The 21148-nt window shown below is 31.6% G+C and overlaps 1 protein-coding gene across 2 annotated transcripts in view; it reads right to left on the bottom strand.

Moving 5' to 3' along the window:
• The window catches only part of Cds (CDP-diacylglycerol synthase), a 65931-nt gene that overhangs the window by 19093 nt on the left and 25690 nt on the right, over positions 1-21148 (bottom strand). For both annotated transcript variants that reach the window (XM_035361456.2, XM_085825056.1), the window contains exons 4-9: positions 18808-18984; positions 13390-13509; positions 13211-13293; positions 12680-12836; positions 12405-12557; positions 3907-4038 (exon numbers count right to left, since the gene is read on the bottom strand). In XM_035361456.2, the coding sequence (XP_035217347.1) occupies positions 3907-4038; positions 12405-12557; positions 12680-12836; positions 13211-13293; positions 13390-13509; positions 18808-18984 (822 nt within the window). The remainder of the gene's footprint in view (positions 1-3906; positions 4039-12404; positions 12558-12679; positions 12837-13210; positions 13294-13389; positions 13510-18807; positions 18985-21148) is intronic.

The raw sequence follows: 21148 nt of genomic DNA, 5'->3' as shown, positions 1-21148 counted from the left end.
AGTTGTAGACAATTAAATTTAAATGAAGTTAAAGTTAAGTAGCACACGATAACACGAAAAAGGTAACTATTTACTCTAAAAAATATTAAAAAGAGGAAAATGAAAGAAATTTTTAAAAAGTTAAAAATTTGAATATCATCTATAATTAAAAAAATAGCTTTTCATATAGTATTAATAAATATATATTATGCATCATTGAGGGGGAAAAATTCATATAATTAATTCTTTGTAAAATTTTATTAGAAATTTAAGGTTAAAAATAGTTGTGGCAATTCACTGTAACAAAATCAATAAACCACATTTGGAGTTATTATCACTAAAAAAAAGATGCCAAATTTCAAACTGTGCAAATATGTAAATTTGCATATATCTTAGAAAATTTTAAATAAAAAGTCTAATATTTTGCAGGTGCGCTTAGAAATACACCTACTTTAAGATGATGGTAAAAATTTTATAGGTTATAATTCAAAATTTTTTTCGAAAAATTTATAAAAATTATTTAAAAATAAATCATAAAAAATGGTTGAATTTAATTTGGAATGAACCTAAATTTCGAAATATGAAAAGAAGAATAAAAAATGTTTAATAAAAAACGAGATATTAATAAATATATACCAAATTCAATAAACATTGAGAAGCTAAAATTTTGAGAGCTAATTTTTTTAAAAATTACTTCTACGATTTTTACAAAACTTGGTAGTCTGGCATAATTTGAGTCATAGAATTGAAAAAAATGGAAAAAAATGACATGTCATTTCAGAAAATGTCCGATTTTGTGTTAAAATACCTATGTTAGAATGATGCTATATATAAATCTAATATATATCCTAAGTTGCGCATTCAAGACAAATTTAAATTTCGTCAATCTGCCCAGTAGAATGGGAGATATAGAATTGTCCCCCTTTTTTTGGCACCGTGTACATAAACGTTATTAAATAAATGTATGGATACAGAAATAACTATTTACAATAATAAAATCAAATATATATAACAGATCATTACAAAGAATCGGACTTCTCTTTGCACGTTTTTTCTCTTTAGATTTTAGAATCGCCAAAATCTATTAAAATTAACTAAAACTTAAATCTATTAAATCTTTGATCTGTAAGTCATCACCTTACAGATCACCATCACCTTAATAGATCATCACCTTATTAGACATCACTTAATAGCCATCAGAGTCTATTAAGATAACTTAATGGTCATAGAATTATTTAATAGCCATCACTATAAAAGTGATTAACTTAATAGCCATAACCTTTCTATTATCTTCCATAACTAACAATAAAGTTTAAAAAGAAAAGAGTGTGAGCGATACAAAATACAATATGGAAAAACAATCGTCACTTGAAAAGAAACGTCATTTTCGCCAATGAGTGATAACTGATTCTTGTTTGGCTTTCAGCCTGTTTATCAAGTGAAGATGGTAACCCAATTTCGCAGAAGCGCAGTTCCAAGAATTGTTCCTTCTAACGTTATGTTCCGGCAACAAATAGTGTATGTGATAGCAGCATAAAAAGAGTTAAGACATTTTTAAGAAGAACTATGAGCAACTAAGCACTCTAGCCATGCTCTCAACTAGAAAAAAGCAAGATAAATGATATACCTAAATTTAATGAAACCATTATCAATTTGTTTGTCTCAAAAAAAAAAAAAAAAAAAAAAAAGATTGATGAGTGGATTTAAGTTAAAAAAATGGTATGTGACTATTTTGTAATAAATATCCGAGAACTGGTTTTCCTTTAACTTGTGAAAATGCAAGTGTATTTTAATTTGTACATTATACACAGTCCAGTCACATTAATGTGACCACCACGTACTTTCCATGTCAGAGTTAAATAAACAATCACAGAAGGCAGGTGGCAGCACCGTGCAGTTGAGCGTATATAAAGGGTGTGTGAGGGCTTCGGAAAACATTTCAATCGTTGGCGTAATGCAGAAACGAAGCGATTTATCTGACTTCCAAAAGGGCATGATCATTGGCTTTCGGGCCAAGGGTGGAAGCATTTCCGAAACGGCCGAGTTTGTGAACTGTTCACGTGCCGCCGTGGTAAAAGTGTACCATGCATGGCAAAATGGGACTGTCCAAAATCAGCGCCGTGGCAAATGTGGTGCACCACGGGCCATAGATGACAGAGGCGAATGACGGTTGCGGAGATGCGTTCGGGCAGATAGATGGGCTACCGTTGAGCAACTGACCACCAAAATGAACCAAGGGGCTACCAAAAGTGTCTCCCAAAGTACTATTCAGCGAACATTGCTGCGTCTGGGCCTCCGAAGCAGACGCCTGGTTCGTGCACCTATGCTGACTGCTGTTCATCGACGACGAAGGCTAGAATTTGCACGCCAGTACAGCAGCTGGACGTCCACTGAGTGGCAACAGGTTGCGTTTTCGGATGAATCGCGTTTTATGCTCCATCGGACAGATGGACGTTGGCGTATAAGGCGTGAAACCTCTGAAAGGAACCACCCTGCAACCATTGCCGGAACGGTCCAAGCTGGAGGCGGGAGTATTATGGTCTGGGGAATGTTTTCCTGGCATTCTCTAGGTTCACTGATCATTGTGGAAGGCACAATGGATCAATACAAGTACGCATCTGTCCTTGCGGACCATGTTCACCCCTACATGCGCATTGTTTTTCCTCAGGATGATGGCATCTTCCAGCAGGACAATGCGAGGTGCCATACAGCTGCCAGTGTACGTGCGTGGTTCGAAGAGCACCAGGATGAGTTTACCGTCCTCCCCTGGCCAGCAAACTCACCTGACTTAAACCCAATCGAGCATCTGTGGGACCATCTCGATCGAGTTGTTCACGCCATGGATCCTCAACCGCGTAATCTAGCGCAGCTGGCCACGGCATTAGAGTCGGCATGGCTCAACATCCCAGAGAACACCTTCAGGGACCTATGTGACTCTCTTCCTGCACGTCTCGCAGCAGTCCGCTCTGCGAAAGGTGGTTATTCTGGCTTTTGACAGATGGTCACATTAATGTGACTGGACTGTGTATGTATTTGCATATTTAATTTTTGAAATTTGTTTTGTAAAACTCTATTTAAATAACCCACGAGCCACCATTGCCCATAAGTATTAAGATTCAGGGTATATTATACGATCAAATATTTCCCAGAAATATTATAAACAGTTCATCTATTAATGGCTTTTTCCCCTACTAAAATGCTGTGAAAGTAAATATTTATATGTTTCCAGTTATATTTTTATTAAATTAGTTAGATTCCAATGATATTTTGAAGGATTTATTTTCATCATTTAATATCAATCAATGGTACTTTTCCATTATGCACCTGCCATGGTGTTGGCCCCTGTGGAAAAGCGAAACACATGCAAAAACCTAATGATAGCATTATCTGAGATTTATGTGTGCCTGTGTGTCTGTAATGTAACCAAGAATAATCAGACACATTCACATATTATTGCAACAGTATTGCCAAAATGTAATGACAGGTGCATAACAGAGAAGTACTCATTTGATTAATGTTATCAAAATAGTTGGACAAACATGATCACAAGAAGCAGCACCTACTGCACTAACTTGAAATGAATGAGGTAAATTTTTTATTTTTCTTAGTCATGCAGTAACTAAGCTGCAGATGTGCACAAGCTACACTAAAGTACTATGAAAAATATTAGTATAAAACAATATTAAAGTACAGCATCAACTGTGAATTAAGTGAAACTGTTACTTTACAGAATATTTTCAGATTGTGAAAAACAACATTTTATAATATGTCTTCAATATCAATTAGCTTATAATTTAGCTAATTTATTATTATTTTTTTAATGTTAAGGTCAACATCCAACTTAAGTAAAATATTAAAATTAAAAAATTGAGTTTTCAGTTAATTTATAAAAATATAATTCTACTCAAACATAATTTAATAACTTACTTTGATCTTAAAAGCCCGTTTAAATCCACTAGCAAAAAATCCACCAAATGGACCAATGATAGAACTAAACATAGACAGTGACAATGAGTGCAAAACAAATGGATACATGGTCACTTTTCCGGGGAATCTCAACTATAAATGGGAAAAAAATATGACAAAATATTTAACAAAATTAACAACTTTTAAAAATATCATCATAAAAAAACAATATTGTATAACATTCTCCATAAAACCTTTCAACAAATTTCATCTACAGAATTATAAGAAAAAAAAATTCTACATAAAACCTTTCAACAAATTTCATCTACAGAATTATAAGAAAAAAAAATCCAGTTGGACACAGAAAATATTTATATATTTACTCATAAAGAAGACTCCATAAAATGAAAATTTTTTATCACAAAGACATTTTCATTTATCAATCATTAAACCTAATTTACTTCAGATGAATAATTAACTATTAATTTGAAAAATTAGGCAAGCTCTCAAAGTTAATAAAGTATGCATTCAAAAGATAAAAATACTTGAACAATACAGGTTTGATGATTAAAATATATTCTAGTAACAGCAATCTAAAAATTAATACACTAAGTGGTTTCTGAAATTTGATTTTTATACAGCAAAATAAGTACCTAAACTTTTCATTGCTAATAACAACTCTTTGCCATATACATGAAGAAAATATCAATTAAAAAATACTTGGATTAGACTGGAAAACAATGATGAGCCTAATCTCTTTAGAGAAGCAAGCCAAGTTCCTATAAATTGAAAATATTTCATCTGTACATATCCTCATCTCCAGAAACAGATCTATCGATTACAATAAAAAATATGAAAGGCTTGAAATTATCTGACTGAACAACGAATATCAAAATGATAAAACTGCATTCTTATAGGGACTGATTACTATGTTACAGGAAAGGTTAAACATGCAAACAAGGAACTCGTTGTAGCTGAAACATTATTTGAATGGTGCTTGTTGGATAAAGGTGACACCGTGCCTTCTGATTTCCTTACGATGAAAGTAATCATTGAAGAAAATTTGATTTCTAAAAAAATCAAAAAATTCTGGCAACTGGGAAATTGGGAGATTAAACCTGAAAAAGGAACTTAGGATCTGATAGACTGCAAAACATTACAGCGTTTTGAAAGTGGTGCTGAACATCAAAATAACCATTACCATCAAAATCGTAAAAACAACTTTGTATTTAGCGTAAGTATAATGAAACACTCAATCGATTTCGAGGGCAGCTAAAGGTCCCTCCTCATCAGGAGAAAGAAATACCTAGAAAGAAGAAAATAAAGGAGAAGGAGTCTCAGAAACACGTGGTCCTTATCAGCACTGCACGTGGTTATAACTGGATTTTTAATCAGAGTTGCACTGGCCGCCTACTTTTACTAAGCCAGGCTATCTGATCAAGAATGAAGGACAAGAATTTAGCGAAGTTAAGTATTTCTTTCTCCTGATGAGGAGGAACCTTTAGCTGCCCTCGAAATCGATTGAGTGTTTCATTATACTTACGCTAAATACAAGGTTGTTTTTACGATTTTGATTGTCACATTAGCGTGTTTCTCTTCTAGTCTAACCATTACAATGTTAAATTACTGTGGAAATCTTATGTGAAACACATATTAGGAAATAACCATTAAATTGCTTATAAGATTTTTAAGACATTGCTCAAAATTTCAGAATGATTAAATTCTATTTTTAGAATATAAAAAGATACCTGATGGCTACTTGGTCCAAAACATTACTGAACCTGTTTGTGAGAACCTCAGTGAAGAAAATAAGCACCCCATATTTTATTTGCCCCATAGAGAAGTTATTCTTAATGACACAATATCAAGCAAGCTTTGCATAGTGTTGTTCGCAAATCTTTCTTTCATTTAGATGTTGGACCTAATTCATATCCTGATTTATTTGAACTTTTACAGAAGTTTAATTATAGCTTTCATAAACAATATTAAAAAGGCAAATTTTTTCAAATCCAAATAGATGAGCATGACAGAGATGTCACATAGTTTTTTCATCTGATTTTCCTATTTCAGAGCCACCAGATGTCTATAGATTTACCACAGTATTGTTGGTAATTAATAGTTCCCCTTTCTTAATCAATGCTATAATAAAATACCACCTAAAAAGGTATCTCAGTAAATTTCCTATTGCTTCAGAGTTATTGAGTTAATTATGCTATGTTGATGACATTATTGCTGGCTGTAAAGATGCAGAAAGTGGTTTCGTTGCAAGTAAGGAATTGAAATTTTTGAAAAAGCTAGTATGCATTTGCACAAATGGCAAACTCTGAAAAACTGAGGTAGCTCTGGCAGGAAAATGGTATGTCAACTGAGATATCAGGGGAACCATCGGACAAACTACTGTCTGCCTACGGCAAGAACAGCTCCCACCACAGTGTCTGGTGGGTGGCGGTCGCTATAGCAACAGGGCTAGTATATTCCAAATAGGGATGATCCAAGGGTTGCTTTATTGTTATTTTGTTTTTGGCGACTGTTTGGCTGAAGGTAAAAGAGTTTATCATTCGTCTTTTCAGTTTCAATCCAGCTGTATGCATCTTTTCTTATATTATTACTATTCGCTATTTTTATTCTCATTGTTATATCTTTTGTACTGGTACTTGTTCAAATTTGTTTCTATTTAGCTTGATTTTCATAGTGCTTTGTTAATCGCTTATTTTTAAAAGGCTCTTCCAGTTTAAGAAAGGTCAACCTTTAAAGTCTCAGGCACGTCAAATCGTGTACAATGTTGCAGAATTTTGCACTTCTGAAGCTTCGGCCGAATTCTTTAGGAGTTCCTCTTCCTCAAGTTTTGAAGAGAACATCGCAAGCTACTGGAGTATTGGAGCATACAATTTTAAAAAATTAAGTGCCAAGTATCAACAATGGGTGAAAATAAACTTCTAAATACACCTCGAAAGAAACATAAAAGCCCTGCTAATCATAAGTGCGAAATTGACGATTTTGACAAATGCGTTATACAGCAGACAATACAAGACTTTTACATCAAAGAAAAGAAAGTACCCATTTGTGCAGAAATTACTGCCTGTCTTGAGGCAAAAAATAGACTTCCCATGGCAAAAAGACTCTTTGTGCAAAGTTTTGCTTTCAATGAATTTTCGCTGGAAGAAATGCATTAACAAAAGAAAAATTCTTATCGAAAGACCTCACATTGTATTTTGGAGAAACAATTATTTATGCAAAATGAGGAAACTCAGGGCAAGTGAACACCACATTGTTTACATCGATGAAACATGGATTGACAGCAATTTAACTTTTAAGAAATGTTGGCAGCATGATACGGTTTTGGGCGCACAGATAAATGTCAGTTCAAAAAATAGACTGATCGTTGTCCATGCTAGCTCTTCCGCAGAATTTATTCCAGGTGCCCAACTTGTATATAAAGCATCAGCTCAAAGCGGGGATTACCATGGGCAAACGAACTATGGAAATTTTGAAAAACGGGTGTTGGAAAAGCTTCTTTCAAATTTACGACCCCAAAGTGTGGTATGCATGGACTATGCTCCGTATCACACAAAAACTGAAAATGTGACACCCATGAAATATGCTACACAGCAAACAATGGTAAATTGGCTAATGAAGAAGACGATATGCTGCGATCCCAAAATGAGAAAAGCGGAACTGTTTAACTTAGTAGAATACAATCGTCCTAAAAAAATAATCTATAAAATTGATGACATAATAAAAGAAATTGAGCATCATGTTGTGCATCTTTCTCCTTCCCGCTGTGATCTAAATGCAATTGAATATGTTTGGTTACCAGTTAAAACACTGATCAGAGAAAAGAATGTGACTGGGGACTTAAGCTTGAAAAATTTGAAAAAATTAACACAAAAAGCTTTGAATGAAGTCACTTCTCGAAAATGGCAGGCACACTGCAACCATGTGGAAAAACTTGAATTCCTATTGGGACAAGGACAAACTTCTAGAAGAGATAGTGGATGAATTAATAATTCAAACTGGCAGCAGCGATTCCGATTCTGATGCAGAAGAAACGAATTCTTGTGACAGTGATTCAGACGACTTTACAGATGTTATACCTCTATAAAAGTCCTCCACAAAGGCATCCATCTTCTTCATCTGATATCTCTCTCAAGTTATGAGGGTATTTCTAGGTTCAGTATTTTCTTTGCCACTATGTAAATGAAAGACTACCAAAAGTGGGCAACAGTGAGCCATCAGCAGAGACGAAACCTCTCTTGTGGATAATAAAGAACACTGCATGGTTGCTTCATTTCTCATTACTGTGTTATTGGGGGCCCACAAGCCATGGTATGATTTGCTTAGAAAAATAAATTTTTAATCTTTAATGAAAATTAAATAAGTTTTGTTTTATTATGAAAATATTAATACAAAATTACATTAATGCAACAAAGCTCACTGCAGTTATAAAAGCCAAAATTTTATAATTATATAAATTTCGTATAATTTTAAATACAAAATAGGTAACTGAACAATTTAAGGGACCTTAATTTTGTTCTGATTTTAACATTTTATTATGTTACTAGCTATTACAGTGTCTATAAAAAGCAGCATAATACATAAATGAGCACTGGTAATTAAGAGGCCCACCAGCAGCCGATCGGTAAAGTCACTGAACACTGGTGACTCGGTTCGAGGTTTGAATCCCGTGAACGCGCTGGCTGCATGAGCGTTTTCGTAGTTTTCCCCATGTGTAACGTGTATACGAGCCAGTTTCGCTTAGGAAGCCCTCCACAAAGGCAAACCTCCTCTAAGGCATTTAACCCTGGAGGCTTTCCGTAATCATATAAATCAACCCAAACCACTGGTAATTAAGGTAAACCCAGTTTTGATTTTAATTCACCTTCACTTCCTTTCGTCATTAAATTGACCAGCTTTTGGTTTAGTTTGAAAGTATGGGAAAAGAAGAAATGTTTGCAAAAAGTATTTATTGAGAGCATGGGTATGTAAATAAACATTTTACTTTCAGATGGTTCCATATACATTAATGATGAAATTTTTAGTCATTATTAAAGCACAAGCAATAAATTAACAGAAAATTTTGAAATGAAAACAGCAGAACATCATTTAAAGACTGGAAAAATTGCTTTGAATGTTCACAGTAGATTAGCTAGAGAAGAGAACTATAAAAATTTAAATTATTTTACATTTATTAAGTGCATCTATACTATATTACAGAGAATGGGGCAATCAAGCAAATTTCTAAGATGTCATCTATGATTTTGCAAGCAAATAAACAAAAAAGAAGCAAAATAATAGCATGATATTTTTAAATGTAAAAATTAAAATTTTTCTTCAAAAATAAGCACGGATTTTTACTTCCTTGTATGAAGTAAAAAGGAAGTATTGTAATCGTGAAAAGTTTCAGGCAGAATATTTCAACGAAAACATTCATTTTCACCGCTATCGAATGCAATTTAACGATGTCTTTGTGTGATATCTGTACATAAGGACAGAATAAAATAATCTTTTCCTTCAAAAAAATTATAAAACTGCTTTAAAATTAATTCTAAAGACAATTTTTCGTGGCATTTGTACGTACGTTCGTGCATATGTACGTATCTCACATAACTCAAAAACGAGTAGCCTCAGAACGTTGAAATTTTGTATATAGGACTGCTATAACATGTAGATATGCACCTCGTATTTTGGTTGCAATCGGCCGCACCAAACGTATATATATATATCCACTCTGTTACCTGGCTCAGTGATCTCAGTTTCTTTACTCTTATGTGTTTGTAAATTGTACAATTTTTGTTTTAAAAATGATTGAATTATGTTGTTTTTATCTTCCAGTTAAGAATTTTATGCCTTTAGTAAATTTGTGTGCAATATTTTTAGAATTATCAGCAATTTTAAAGTTGTTTAATTGCCGCTAAGCCTTTTTTAATGGCGGCCATTGATGTTTAAATTTGAAACAGGAGACTAGTGGATTTGTTGCCAATCTAGAGAAACTTAGCTTTGCAACAACAAAAATAACGCCTTCATTTATTATTTAAATCACGCTTAATCCGTCGAGGAAATAAGCGTTTAAGATTTACTTCGTAATTTTTAATATAGATATTTTGAGTTCTTATATATTTTTGCCTTCTCGCGAAGTTAGAACTGAATTAATTAAATGAGAAATACTCAATCATCTGTGAAAAACTGTTTCTTTTTTGTTTTGTTCGCTTAATTTCTTTTATACATCGTTCTAGCTTTATTATAGTATTTGAATAGAACATGTGGCAACGATTAGATAATTCTAATTTTTAAATGATATAAATTTTGGCATTATGAATTATAATATGAATGAAATATATAAGTTAACTGTTATATGATTATTGGATTATATAACAGTTAACTTAGTTTCCGCTTTAAAATTATTATATAAGTTAACTGTTATATAATTATTAATACTGTTAAGTGAATCTAGCACCAGAGTGTCGCTATCGTAAACAAATACTAGAGTGAATTTTAAAGAATGCATTTATTCTATTGTGGTTTATGCACTGTCGGCGAAGTAGATTTAATTCAATCCAATAAGTTTAAATGAAATGCAAGAAAAAATGTGTATAATTTAATATTCCAATACAAGGAAGTCATGTGGTGTACACATGAGATTTTTAATTTTATTTCCCTACAAGTTATTTTGATATATTTTTACTCATTGTACATCTAGAGGGATGGCAAATTCAGCGACTTGTACCTCACACGGCAAAATCAAAGACCATTTCTTGACTGCAAAAGCTTTATCTACACCATCGAATTTTCATTTCCGGAAATTGGATGTCTGGAGTCAACGCAAAGGGTCAACGAGCATTTTAATTGAAACTAAAACAAAATGTGAATATCGCCAAATCATCTTTAAATGCGCCAAGGTGGCAAACTGAGAAGTAAATCTTCAAGACACCCCTATGAAAAATGGGTCAGGGCTCATTTCTACGGCAACAGACAGCTGCAGACAAACTGGCGAGAGATGTTCTTACTGTAGACAGACAGTACTGTGTTCCTCTTCGAAAGTATTGGCCGTTGCTTGAGACATTGAAAGGGATTGTTTCCAATTTGGCACTCATTATTTATGTGACTTTCTCTCAAAAAAAATAAAAATTCTAAATGGTTTCTGCTTCAGATTACAACCCATGCATTCCACGCTTTAGAAATTATTGCTGCATTTGTAATTTGATTAAATGAGTTTGGCAGTTAGGTATATCGTGCAAATGAAGAATTTCCGTCTGATTTGAAATCAATCTGGACTAAATGGTGTTATGAGCTTAATGAGCTGAATATTTCATGCAGTAACTAAGTCATGACCTATACAGATTGCTTCTTTCTTCCTTTTTAGTCCAAGTCTTCCTTTTTGTCCCTGAGGGACTATTGTTTTTGTTTTGCGATTTTGTGTCAAATCACTCCGAATGTCCGTTTTACTTTTCAAACTGTTGCCACCAAATATTATCACCCTGTATTATATTTGAAGAAATTAAATAAAGAAGAATCTGCATAAATGTATGCATGTGTCTCGCACTGTGATAAAACAACGATACCTAGAGCCATCACATTTTGAATAACGTAATCCTACTGCGAATATGGGCATCCGGAAGTCCAAACTTGGAATTTGTTTTGTTATTGAATTCATATTTTGTAAAACTTTAACGAATTTTTGGTTAACAAACTCAAGGATTTTAAAGCGAGCAATGGCAACACTGTTCAGAAAAAACATTTTTATCTCGAGCGCATGAGACTGTGTATCGGAAATTCTAAAGATATGCTGAATTTAAATTTATTTTGCTATACTGCTCTTGAACTGAATTTTATGGTTTAAGTGAGGAGAACATGACATTTAATAAATAAAGGTAACACACAAAATGGGGGGAAAAAGGGCCACTTTGGACATAATTTAGAATGTGAAACCTTTCATATTTTCTTTTTTGAATTTCTGTTGTTGTTACTTTTTTAAAAACTTTATTATTAATCATCATTTTCTTCACACTTACTCTACATAAAATTCAACAGTAAAACCGCAAAATTTTTAAAAACAGTGTATGTATCAAATTTTCAAGAGTGCTAAGTGTTACATACATTTTTTATGTTCATTTTATTATTTCCTTAAAAATAATGCATGATGGTAATATTTGGTGCCAAAATTCTTTTATTTGTGTTGACATGCATTTTTTTATACTTGCTATATATATTTTTTAATATAATACATGGTGATAATATTTATGGCACAACCATGTTTCCAACTGTATAATTGTAATAGTAACTGTATAACTGTAATAGTAAGCTTAGTTTTAAACCATGTTGCTAAATTGTAGGTAATATAAATCTCCTGAGTATTTAGAACATGTATATGGTAGGTTACACTATGATATTAGGAGGTTAGATATATCGGATGCAATTTTGACTTTTGATATTTTCAATTTATCATGGATTCAACACAAAAGTTGTCTTACTGAAAGATAAGGAATACTTATGTAAGATTACAATAATGGAGAGAAACATACCAGTGAAGCGACTGAATGCAGAGGTCCAGGTAAGTTGTAATCTGTCAGCTGAAAAAGTGGTGATGGTGTACAATCCATAGTTACTTTTTCCAAACTCTCAGAATAAGCCATTGGGCAGACAAAGTAATTGAACTGACACATAAAATGAGACATCTACAAAAAATAAATAAATAAAATAAATAAATAAAAAATAATACATAAATTAGAACATACTGTAGCATAACAATGTTAAAGAATACCTCATTAAAAGACGAATGCAGAAAATTTTAACTTACAAGCATTCCAAAAATAACAGTTGAAATCCAACCTCCTATGAAACCTTCCCAAGTTTTCTTTGGTGATAATTTAATCAGAGGTGTTTTGCCAAAAAAAAATCCAAACATGTATGCCATCACATCATTACAGATTATCATTGATACTGGAACAATGAACCTGAAACACAGCATTATGATTAATACAAACATATTATCCAAGAACTCCAAACAGCATTAATAGCTTATTTCCTCAAATATCAAATAAATTAAATTATCTTTTTAACATGAATCTCTGTGTTATGCCTATAAAAAATCAAATGCGAAATGCTTTATTGTGTTTTTAAATTAAACTTTAAAGAACACTTTTTTGTATAATAACCAAAAACACATAAATAGGAAGAATATAATATTGACAATTTTACAATTTTTTGACAAATTTTCTAATTTAATCAACTGCAAAATGTGAGGGGGCAGTTAAAACAGCATCACTTCTTCTTTAAGCATTTATTTTCATTTGTATGAACTAATAATAAATATAAAGCACATGCATACCATATAAGACCCTCAAAAAGATTCTGCATAATGAAATATGACTGAGTTACAACAATTAGCAGAGTTACATGAGTCCAGGCAAACTAGGGGAAAAAATTATAAACCATTTAATATCATAAAAAATCCCCAAATTCTGAAATATATATACATACAGTAAAATTAATAAAAAAATTTCATACCAAAGAAAACTGTTTCATGTAGTACTTTTTAACTAGACTCAAGACAAACCAGACAAATCCAATTATATATAAACTGAATGATATAAAACGATGATAAGTGACCAATGGCCTCAAGAAGTCCTACAAAAGAAATGCTAAATTAAAAGATAGAATATATTTGTACCTCAAAATAGCAAATGTTAAAAAATTTACATTTTCTCGCAAACAAAAGATATATAAAAAATGTACTTTTTTTTCATATTGAAGAAATGAAATATTTTAGAAGCAAAAAATATTTTCTATTAGATGCCTGTTAAAAATGAATGAAAGCAGAAAGGGGAAAATATAATATGAATGTATAATATTTTCAAATATTTCATAATAGTTCATCATAAACTCAGAAATCATATTATTAGCACTAGAATTGATAACTTTTGTTTAATGTTGCAAAAGTTCTCCTACATTAGCACAGAAAAATGCAGAGTTACTATCACCTTTACTGATCGATATAGGAATTAAAATATGGTTTTAAATGAAAATGAATTTGAATACATAATAAAATATTTAAAAATATTTATGAACTATGTTTATATATGTATTTTATTTTCAACAATAGTGGAGAGGTGTTGTAACAATAGAAATGAATGTGTGATATACATGCATATAATAAATTTGAAAACAAATTTGATGCAGCAGATTATTTAAGGAAATGTCTCTGATCAAGTACATGTACTGCTTTATAAAAAAGTGCAATATTCCTGTAAAATATTTCATGAGTAAAAAATGCATAGAATAAAGCTTTGGAGAAATTAGCAAATAACATGACAATTTATACAAATAAATTTTTAGAGGAAAAAATTTTGAAAATATCATGAAATCTAACAAATAGCTGGTAAAACATCACTAAAATTTAGTAAAAATAAGAAAAATGTGATAAATATGCAGCTCAAATGAGCAGAAATAATTTTTGTGTAATATAATTTGCCCTTACAGAATAACGAAAGCAGTAAGCACTAGAGCTGTACTTTTGGTTTCAGGCTAACAGGTGATTGTTATGATGAAGGTACATTATGCCATCATCAAATTTTGAGATGTAGGAAACAGAAGAGGGGGGAGGGAAATCTGATGTGGACACCAGATGACTTCTATGTACAGCCTATTAAATTATATATATATATTGCTGCACTTCATTTAAATTTATGTCCTTGAATCATTCTAACTTAATTAACTGACTCCACAAGGCAAATTGAAAATGACAAAAAATTTGCAAATTTTGAAATTAAATATCCTTATCAATTTTTGTCCTATGGGAATCAAGCTTTTTGTTGTTACTTCTTCTTACATTTTTTCATAACAAGTATGAAACTTTCCCAAATATTAGTATAGGAACCGGAAGACCACATTAGAAGTTAACTTTCATTAGCTGGCCAAAATTATTTTTTTTAATTTAATATTTCCAAAACATGAATATTTTCATCATTTAAAACATTCCTGTAACTGGAAGTATATGACTGTGACCTTCCATATATATGTATATACAAGTATATGGACAAAAAGTAAGAAATTTAGAATATATATATGTGTGTGTGTGTGTGTGTGGTGTGTGCATACACTTTTAGTAATGCTAATTGCAATAAAATGTGAGGTGCGCAACTAGATGTTATAGTGGTCTATATACAAAATTTCAACATCCTACGGCTAATCATTTTTGAGTTATACCAGATACATACGTACAGACATCATGAAAAAATCCATTTTACAATCTGATTTGGAGTATACAGCCCTTAATCTTGGCTATACCCACAGATGTCATGCAAAACGGGATTCACAAATGGTCAAAATGGATATTTCTGCTACAAACTGAAAACCAAAATTTTTTTAGATTACAGTACCTCTTTTACTCTGTACAAGGAAGTAAATATGAGACAGAAAGTAAATGATTGTCTAATTAACATCTTATGTATTGAATCTTATCAGGCCTCTACATTCGTTAGCATCTATGTTTATCAGTTTTAATTCCTAGGATTAAGGTTTGACTTCTGATATAAAAAGCTTGAAATACAGCAATACGCATCATTGCTTAGACTCACTGATTTTTCCTTTGTACACACACAAATATTCTGCAAAATACCTTAAACTTGTGCATGTGCTTTTTCATAACTACCTTACCCTTCTGCAGCCATTGCAGAAAACAAATTCTGAAAGCTGTTTCAAATATTCCTTTTTTATGTAACAATGAAATTCCTTTCAAATTTCTTTTAGCAGTTAGAAGCAGACCAAATGCAAGTCTTTCATAAAAGTGAAATGATATAAAATTCATTCTTCTACGTAATGTGGGGACACAACAACAAAAAATGATATAAAATTAGCTTTCAGTACATAGAAAATACTTGCACAAGATATATTTTTGTTCAGAAAATCACTTACAGTGTACTCTCAATTATTCAGGCTAATGGCGAAGAATAAGCTGCTCATGAATAATTGAAAAATGTGAATAATCCAAACTATCAATTTTTATGCATATTGTATGTGTTTATTTTCTTTAAAAAATCAGTAATATTTATTTTGTTTTTGAGAATGTTTAAATATTCTTTAAATTCCCCTGTGTATTTTTTTAAATTGCTATTGTATTGTTGTATTCAAATCCCCTTTGGTAGACAAAGTCCAATAGTTTGCTTTCTCTCAGGATTAATGTAATTGTCAATATGTCCTTCACATGTATTTTCAGTATAACTCTCTGCAACTTCTGTTATTATAACATTTTAAGTGATATCCGCATCTTTAGGCATTGAAAGCCAGGTTCAGTGAAACTGCCATTGAACCATTCCTCAGTGTTTTCCCGGTAGATATTACTCTTGTGCACAGCGTTGAGTGTGCCTCCACAGGAGGGTACTGGCACTCACAGATACTCTGCAAACAGACAACATACTTGCCAACCTATGACACTCAAAAATCAGGAGATTTTTTTAAGAAATCGGTAGATTTTTCACAATGTTAAAAAGACTTTAAATGATGAAAATATAGTTTTTAATAATGAATTAATTTCAAATAGTAATTCTTAAATGCAAGCAACACAAAAATACCTTACACATAAAAAACATTTTTATTACTTGCAATCGTTTAAGAAAACGAAAAATAAAACTTTAATCAGTTTTCGTACAAATGTTATAAACAGTGGCAGATTTTGCTTTCTTTAAGAAAGAAACGTCATAATTTTGTTCATAGTAATTGCCACGTAGGCCTGCTTTCGCTAATAAAAGTTTTTCTAATGTGTCATCACGAATATTAGATCTAAATTTAGTCCTCGTTTTCGCAACAACACTGAAAATCCTCTCATACTCTGCATTACTATGGGGAACTGTCAAGATGGCCAACATAATTCTAGACAGTTCACTATATGTCAAAATTCCATCAGCATCTTTCAGTTTTCTAATTAAACTCCACTGGGTGTCAATCTTAGCTGATTTTATAACTTCATTCAAGTTCTCTAAGTGTAAACTGCTGTTATGCAGCTGTTGGAACTGTTTCAATTTTTCCTTCTTTTTAGAACTCCTTTCAAGATAATAATAAATATCAACAATGTGTTCATCCACATTTATTGGTAAAGAAGCTTCCCTTTTTTCAGCTGCTAAATTTAAGGGGTGACAGGTGCACCTCATAATATGGAAATCTGAATTTTCCTAAGATGCCTGCAACACCAGTATTCAAGCCTACCAATACTGCTGTATTATCAGCACCAAGTGCTAAGCAATTATCCAGAGGGACTACATTTTCTTTTAAAGTTTTAATAATTAGCTGTGGTATATTAAAGCCTGTCAAATGTCCTTCTAAAGTGGGGACAGAAAGTAAACTGCACTCAATTTCTGAAGACTCTGGATTATAAAAAGAAACAACAATTGGATACAGTTTTGAATTGGTATTATTGCTTCCATCCATAGAGAGGCAGAACGGAGCTGTTTTATTGCAATCAATAACTGATGATTTATTTTTCAAACTCATTTCTTTAACAATTGCACCTGTTTTGGTTCTTGCACTTGAATATTTCTTAGCGATCTCACTGATCTCACTATCCGGAAACATTTTTCTAAATAAAGCTGCAGCGTGATCCGATGCATTCAGTGGCAGGTTGTACTCCAGCAAAAAAGCAGAGAACAGACATTCTGCATTAATAACTTTTTGGTCCTCTGTTTCTGAAGAAAAATTTAATTTTCCATTTTTTTTCAAAACAACTCATGTTGTCCTTGTGTTTTTGTGTACGCAGATGTTTGAGAACATCTGCCCTTCCACCATGCGAAATAAGAAATAAAAAAATCGCAACGACAGGCTGTACACATTGCAAATTTATTACATTTCCTTGAGGAAATAATGGAAGGAAAGTCAACTGTGTAGGATTTTTGAAATGCACACGAGTATTTCACCTTTCTCACAGACATAACAAAAGATGATAATTTCTAAAACTATTTCCCGAAGGCATGTGTACTCACACAACTCAGGACAAAATGACCGAAATAACTAAAGAATATCCAAATAACAGTCTGCTTTGTCCTCATTGGCTAACATATGCCACATGACACGCAGTGGAGCACGATGCCCATTGGAGAACTGGAGAACGACCTTTCTGGATACATATATGCTCTCACTCACAAAGCAGAAGTTATCTAATTCGCAAGGTTTTGTTTTAGATATAAGCTAGAGAAAATTCAACTGCTTTCAGACGTCCAAAATAACTTTTTTTTTTTTTTTTTTTTTTTTTTCATATAACAAAGCATTAAGCCAAGTTCCATAAAAATCGTGAGAAATTTTAAGAATAAGAAAAAGTCGGGAGAAATATATTGTAAATCGGGTTGGCGGGAGAACGGTCGAAAATCGGGAGTCTCCCGCCTAAATCGAGAGAGTTGGCAACTCTGAGATAATATGCACCCAGATAATCAAGAGTATATTGGACTTAGTTTTTGACTAAAAATTCCTAATTTTAATCTATTTCAACTTGTTAGAAAAGCTTAAAAACATTTATTCAGTTTAAAAAAAAACACATAAAATATTTAACATTAAATAAAACAGGTAAGAATGAGTATTTTGAAAACAATGTTCCTAAATTCAGTAATTCTAATAGTTCTTAAATTTCATTGCATATACTAGTTGATTTCAATAATCAAAAATGAAAACAATATTTAAAAGAGTACTTATTTTTTGCTCAAGATTTATAAAAATAAACAGCAAGGAAATGTTCAGTGATTAATGACAGCTTGTAATTTGATATAAAATACTCACATATTTATGCCTAACATACATGATACCATCTTTTGATGGTATAATTACACAAATATCATAGTTATTCAATCTTTGGCCTTCAAGGTTAAAAACTATTTCAGCAACAATTACACAAGCATTAATATACTTTTCTAACAAGTATAATATAATTTTCTAACAAGTACTTACAGCCCGATTCAGAAGAACTCCAAAATAATCCACAATTCCCTCTCCATACAGAAAATAATTTGATGTAATTAAAAAATACCAAGAAAGGGATCTGAACCAAGGTAAACCATGAATTCTATAAACTGCATATCCAATGGAAATAATTTCTTGGAAACACTTGACTTGCACAGCAAGAGTCTAAAATTAATGAAACAAGGAAGCAAATTATGTTAATCCACCAAGGATCATAATGTGTACACATGTTTAAATATATAAAAGTATATTTTTTTAAATATATTACAAAAGTTCAAAATAAAGTCATATATATTTGATTTATCACTTTCTTTATTATTTCAGCAAAACAAAGCCATATCTAAAACAAAACTGCTGAGAACATAAGCTGAGTTAATTTAAAATTTTTGAAAAGAATGGTGAAAGGGTAACAACTTCTTTCCGAGTAAGTAATTCGTTTTAACAACAACATTTTAGCTGCTCAAACAATTATCGAATTTTAAGTTCTGTAACAATACATTTAAGCAAATAATTTAAGTACCTGAAATTTTTAAAAATAACAGCCTACAAATAAAAAAGCATGACTTTTTTTACTTGTTGAAGCCATGCAATTTTGTGTATCTTTTAAATGGTACAGTATAAGAATTCTGTGTATCTTTTAAGTGGTATAGTATAAGAATATAATACTGAACTGTGTAACAATAATAAAGCATAACATATCTCAAGCTTTTGGCTAAATTAAACTGCCTTTCAGCAAAAGTCAGTATAACTGAAAAAAGGCAGGTATTTATTCTGACGAAAGACAAAAACTCCAGAACTGTGGTGAAACTCACAAAAGTAGATGTACTAAGAAAAGCAGAAAACGAATGACAAAACTTTGGGCTACCAGTGTGAACAGATATGTATCACTTAAGTTTAAATCTTACAAAAAAAATTGCATATGGAAATCAGTAAAGAAATTATACGTATGCATTTCATTTGCTGATGATGTCAACTGAAACACTGATTTTAATGTTCTCGAAAAAGTTGCAAAGAGATGACATCAATATATAAGTACAAACACAGACTTTAGGGTATGTAAAATAGAGGCCATGTACAACATACAAAAATTACACAAAGATTGACAATTATTAAATGTTCTGCTCTAAAACTATAAAAACAATAGTTTTGTTACCAATCTGAATACCAAAAGTTTACATTCCAAAATATATAAGATTTTTTTTGGGGGGGGGGAACTCATTACAGACATGAAAAACCCAACATATTTCAAAGTCCTTAAGTATAAAACAGCTCCTCTGATTATGAAATCCTGCCAAACATGAAAGTTGGCAAAGATGTTACTAATCATTCTGGCAGAAATTTCAACAAACAGACCCTTCCTCATTTAGTTAGCTAATACACAGATGCAAATTATGAATACAGCATATAAGAAATTTCAATTGCTTATTATATTTTTTAATATAACATCACCATTGTTTACCATTTTCAAAGTTGCACATCACAGCTTTTTCTGAAGCCTGGATCTTCTACCTTTGAAATATTTTTTTTTTTTTTTAAATGTGAGGAAAAAGAGAAAACATATCACTCTTTCTAAAAAACAAACCTGCTTATAAAGAACTAATGGAGTTCAAATTAAACCAAAATGAAAATGATTATGTTGTGATGTCATGCCTATTCACTATTGCTACTAAATCACATTGTTTGCAACAATGTATCCATGTTGATAGCTCTATAATGGTATTACAAATCTCTGATTTACTAAATTTGGGAGGGGATCTGTAAAACATTCCAGTTACTTGAGCTCATTAGTAGAATGTTGGATAGTCGGGCTTTTACTGTACTGAATTTTCAATTTTGTTTCCTCCAATTTTTAAAGTATTAGTGGTCAATATATCTTGGACATGTTTTAGCTCATCTCCATGATTAGTTTAATTTATTGTTAGACATCTAGGTGAGGAAGCTAATTACAGAAATTTACACTGATTAGTTCAATGAATCAATAAAAAAAAAAAAAAAAAAAGGAAGATACATGCTTAAATTCTTTACTGCAGAATAAAAGGCTATTGATAAATTTAAGTTATAATTTTGATTTACATATTTTTATCTTACACACACACATAATATACATCTAGTGAAGCAATGTTTATACATTTTTCAAAGGACCATTCACAAACGATGTATAAATGAGAAAGACATATAAACAAAACTTTAGAATGTGAAACATGCATACTGGCTGCCCAGTTTTGATACTACTAACCTACTACTGATATTACACAGTTTTATTATCCTACTTTCAATTTGTTTAAAATATTTACTACGTTCAAGCAAATATAAATTTAATACTTTAAAT

Source organism: Stegodyphus dumicola, chromosome 10, assembly GCF_044657685.1.
Source record: "Stegodyphus dumicola isolate Sdum_Otavi_A_Nest chromosome 10, ASM4465768v1".
Lineage (NCBI taxonomy): Eukaryota > Metazoa > Arthropoda > Arachnida > Araneae > Eresidae > Stegodyphus > Stegodyphus dumicola.
Note: the sequence above shows the minus strand (reverse complement) of the source record. Positions and strands in the feature narration are given on the sequence as shown.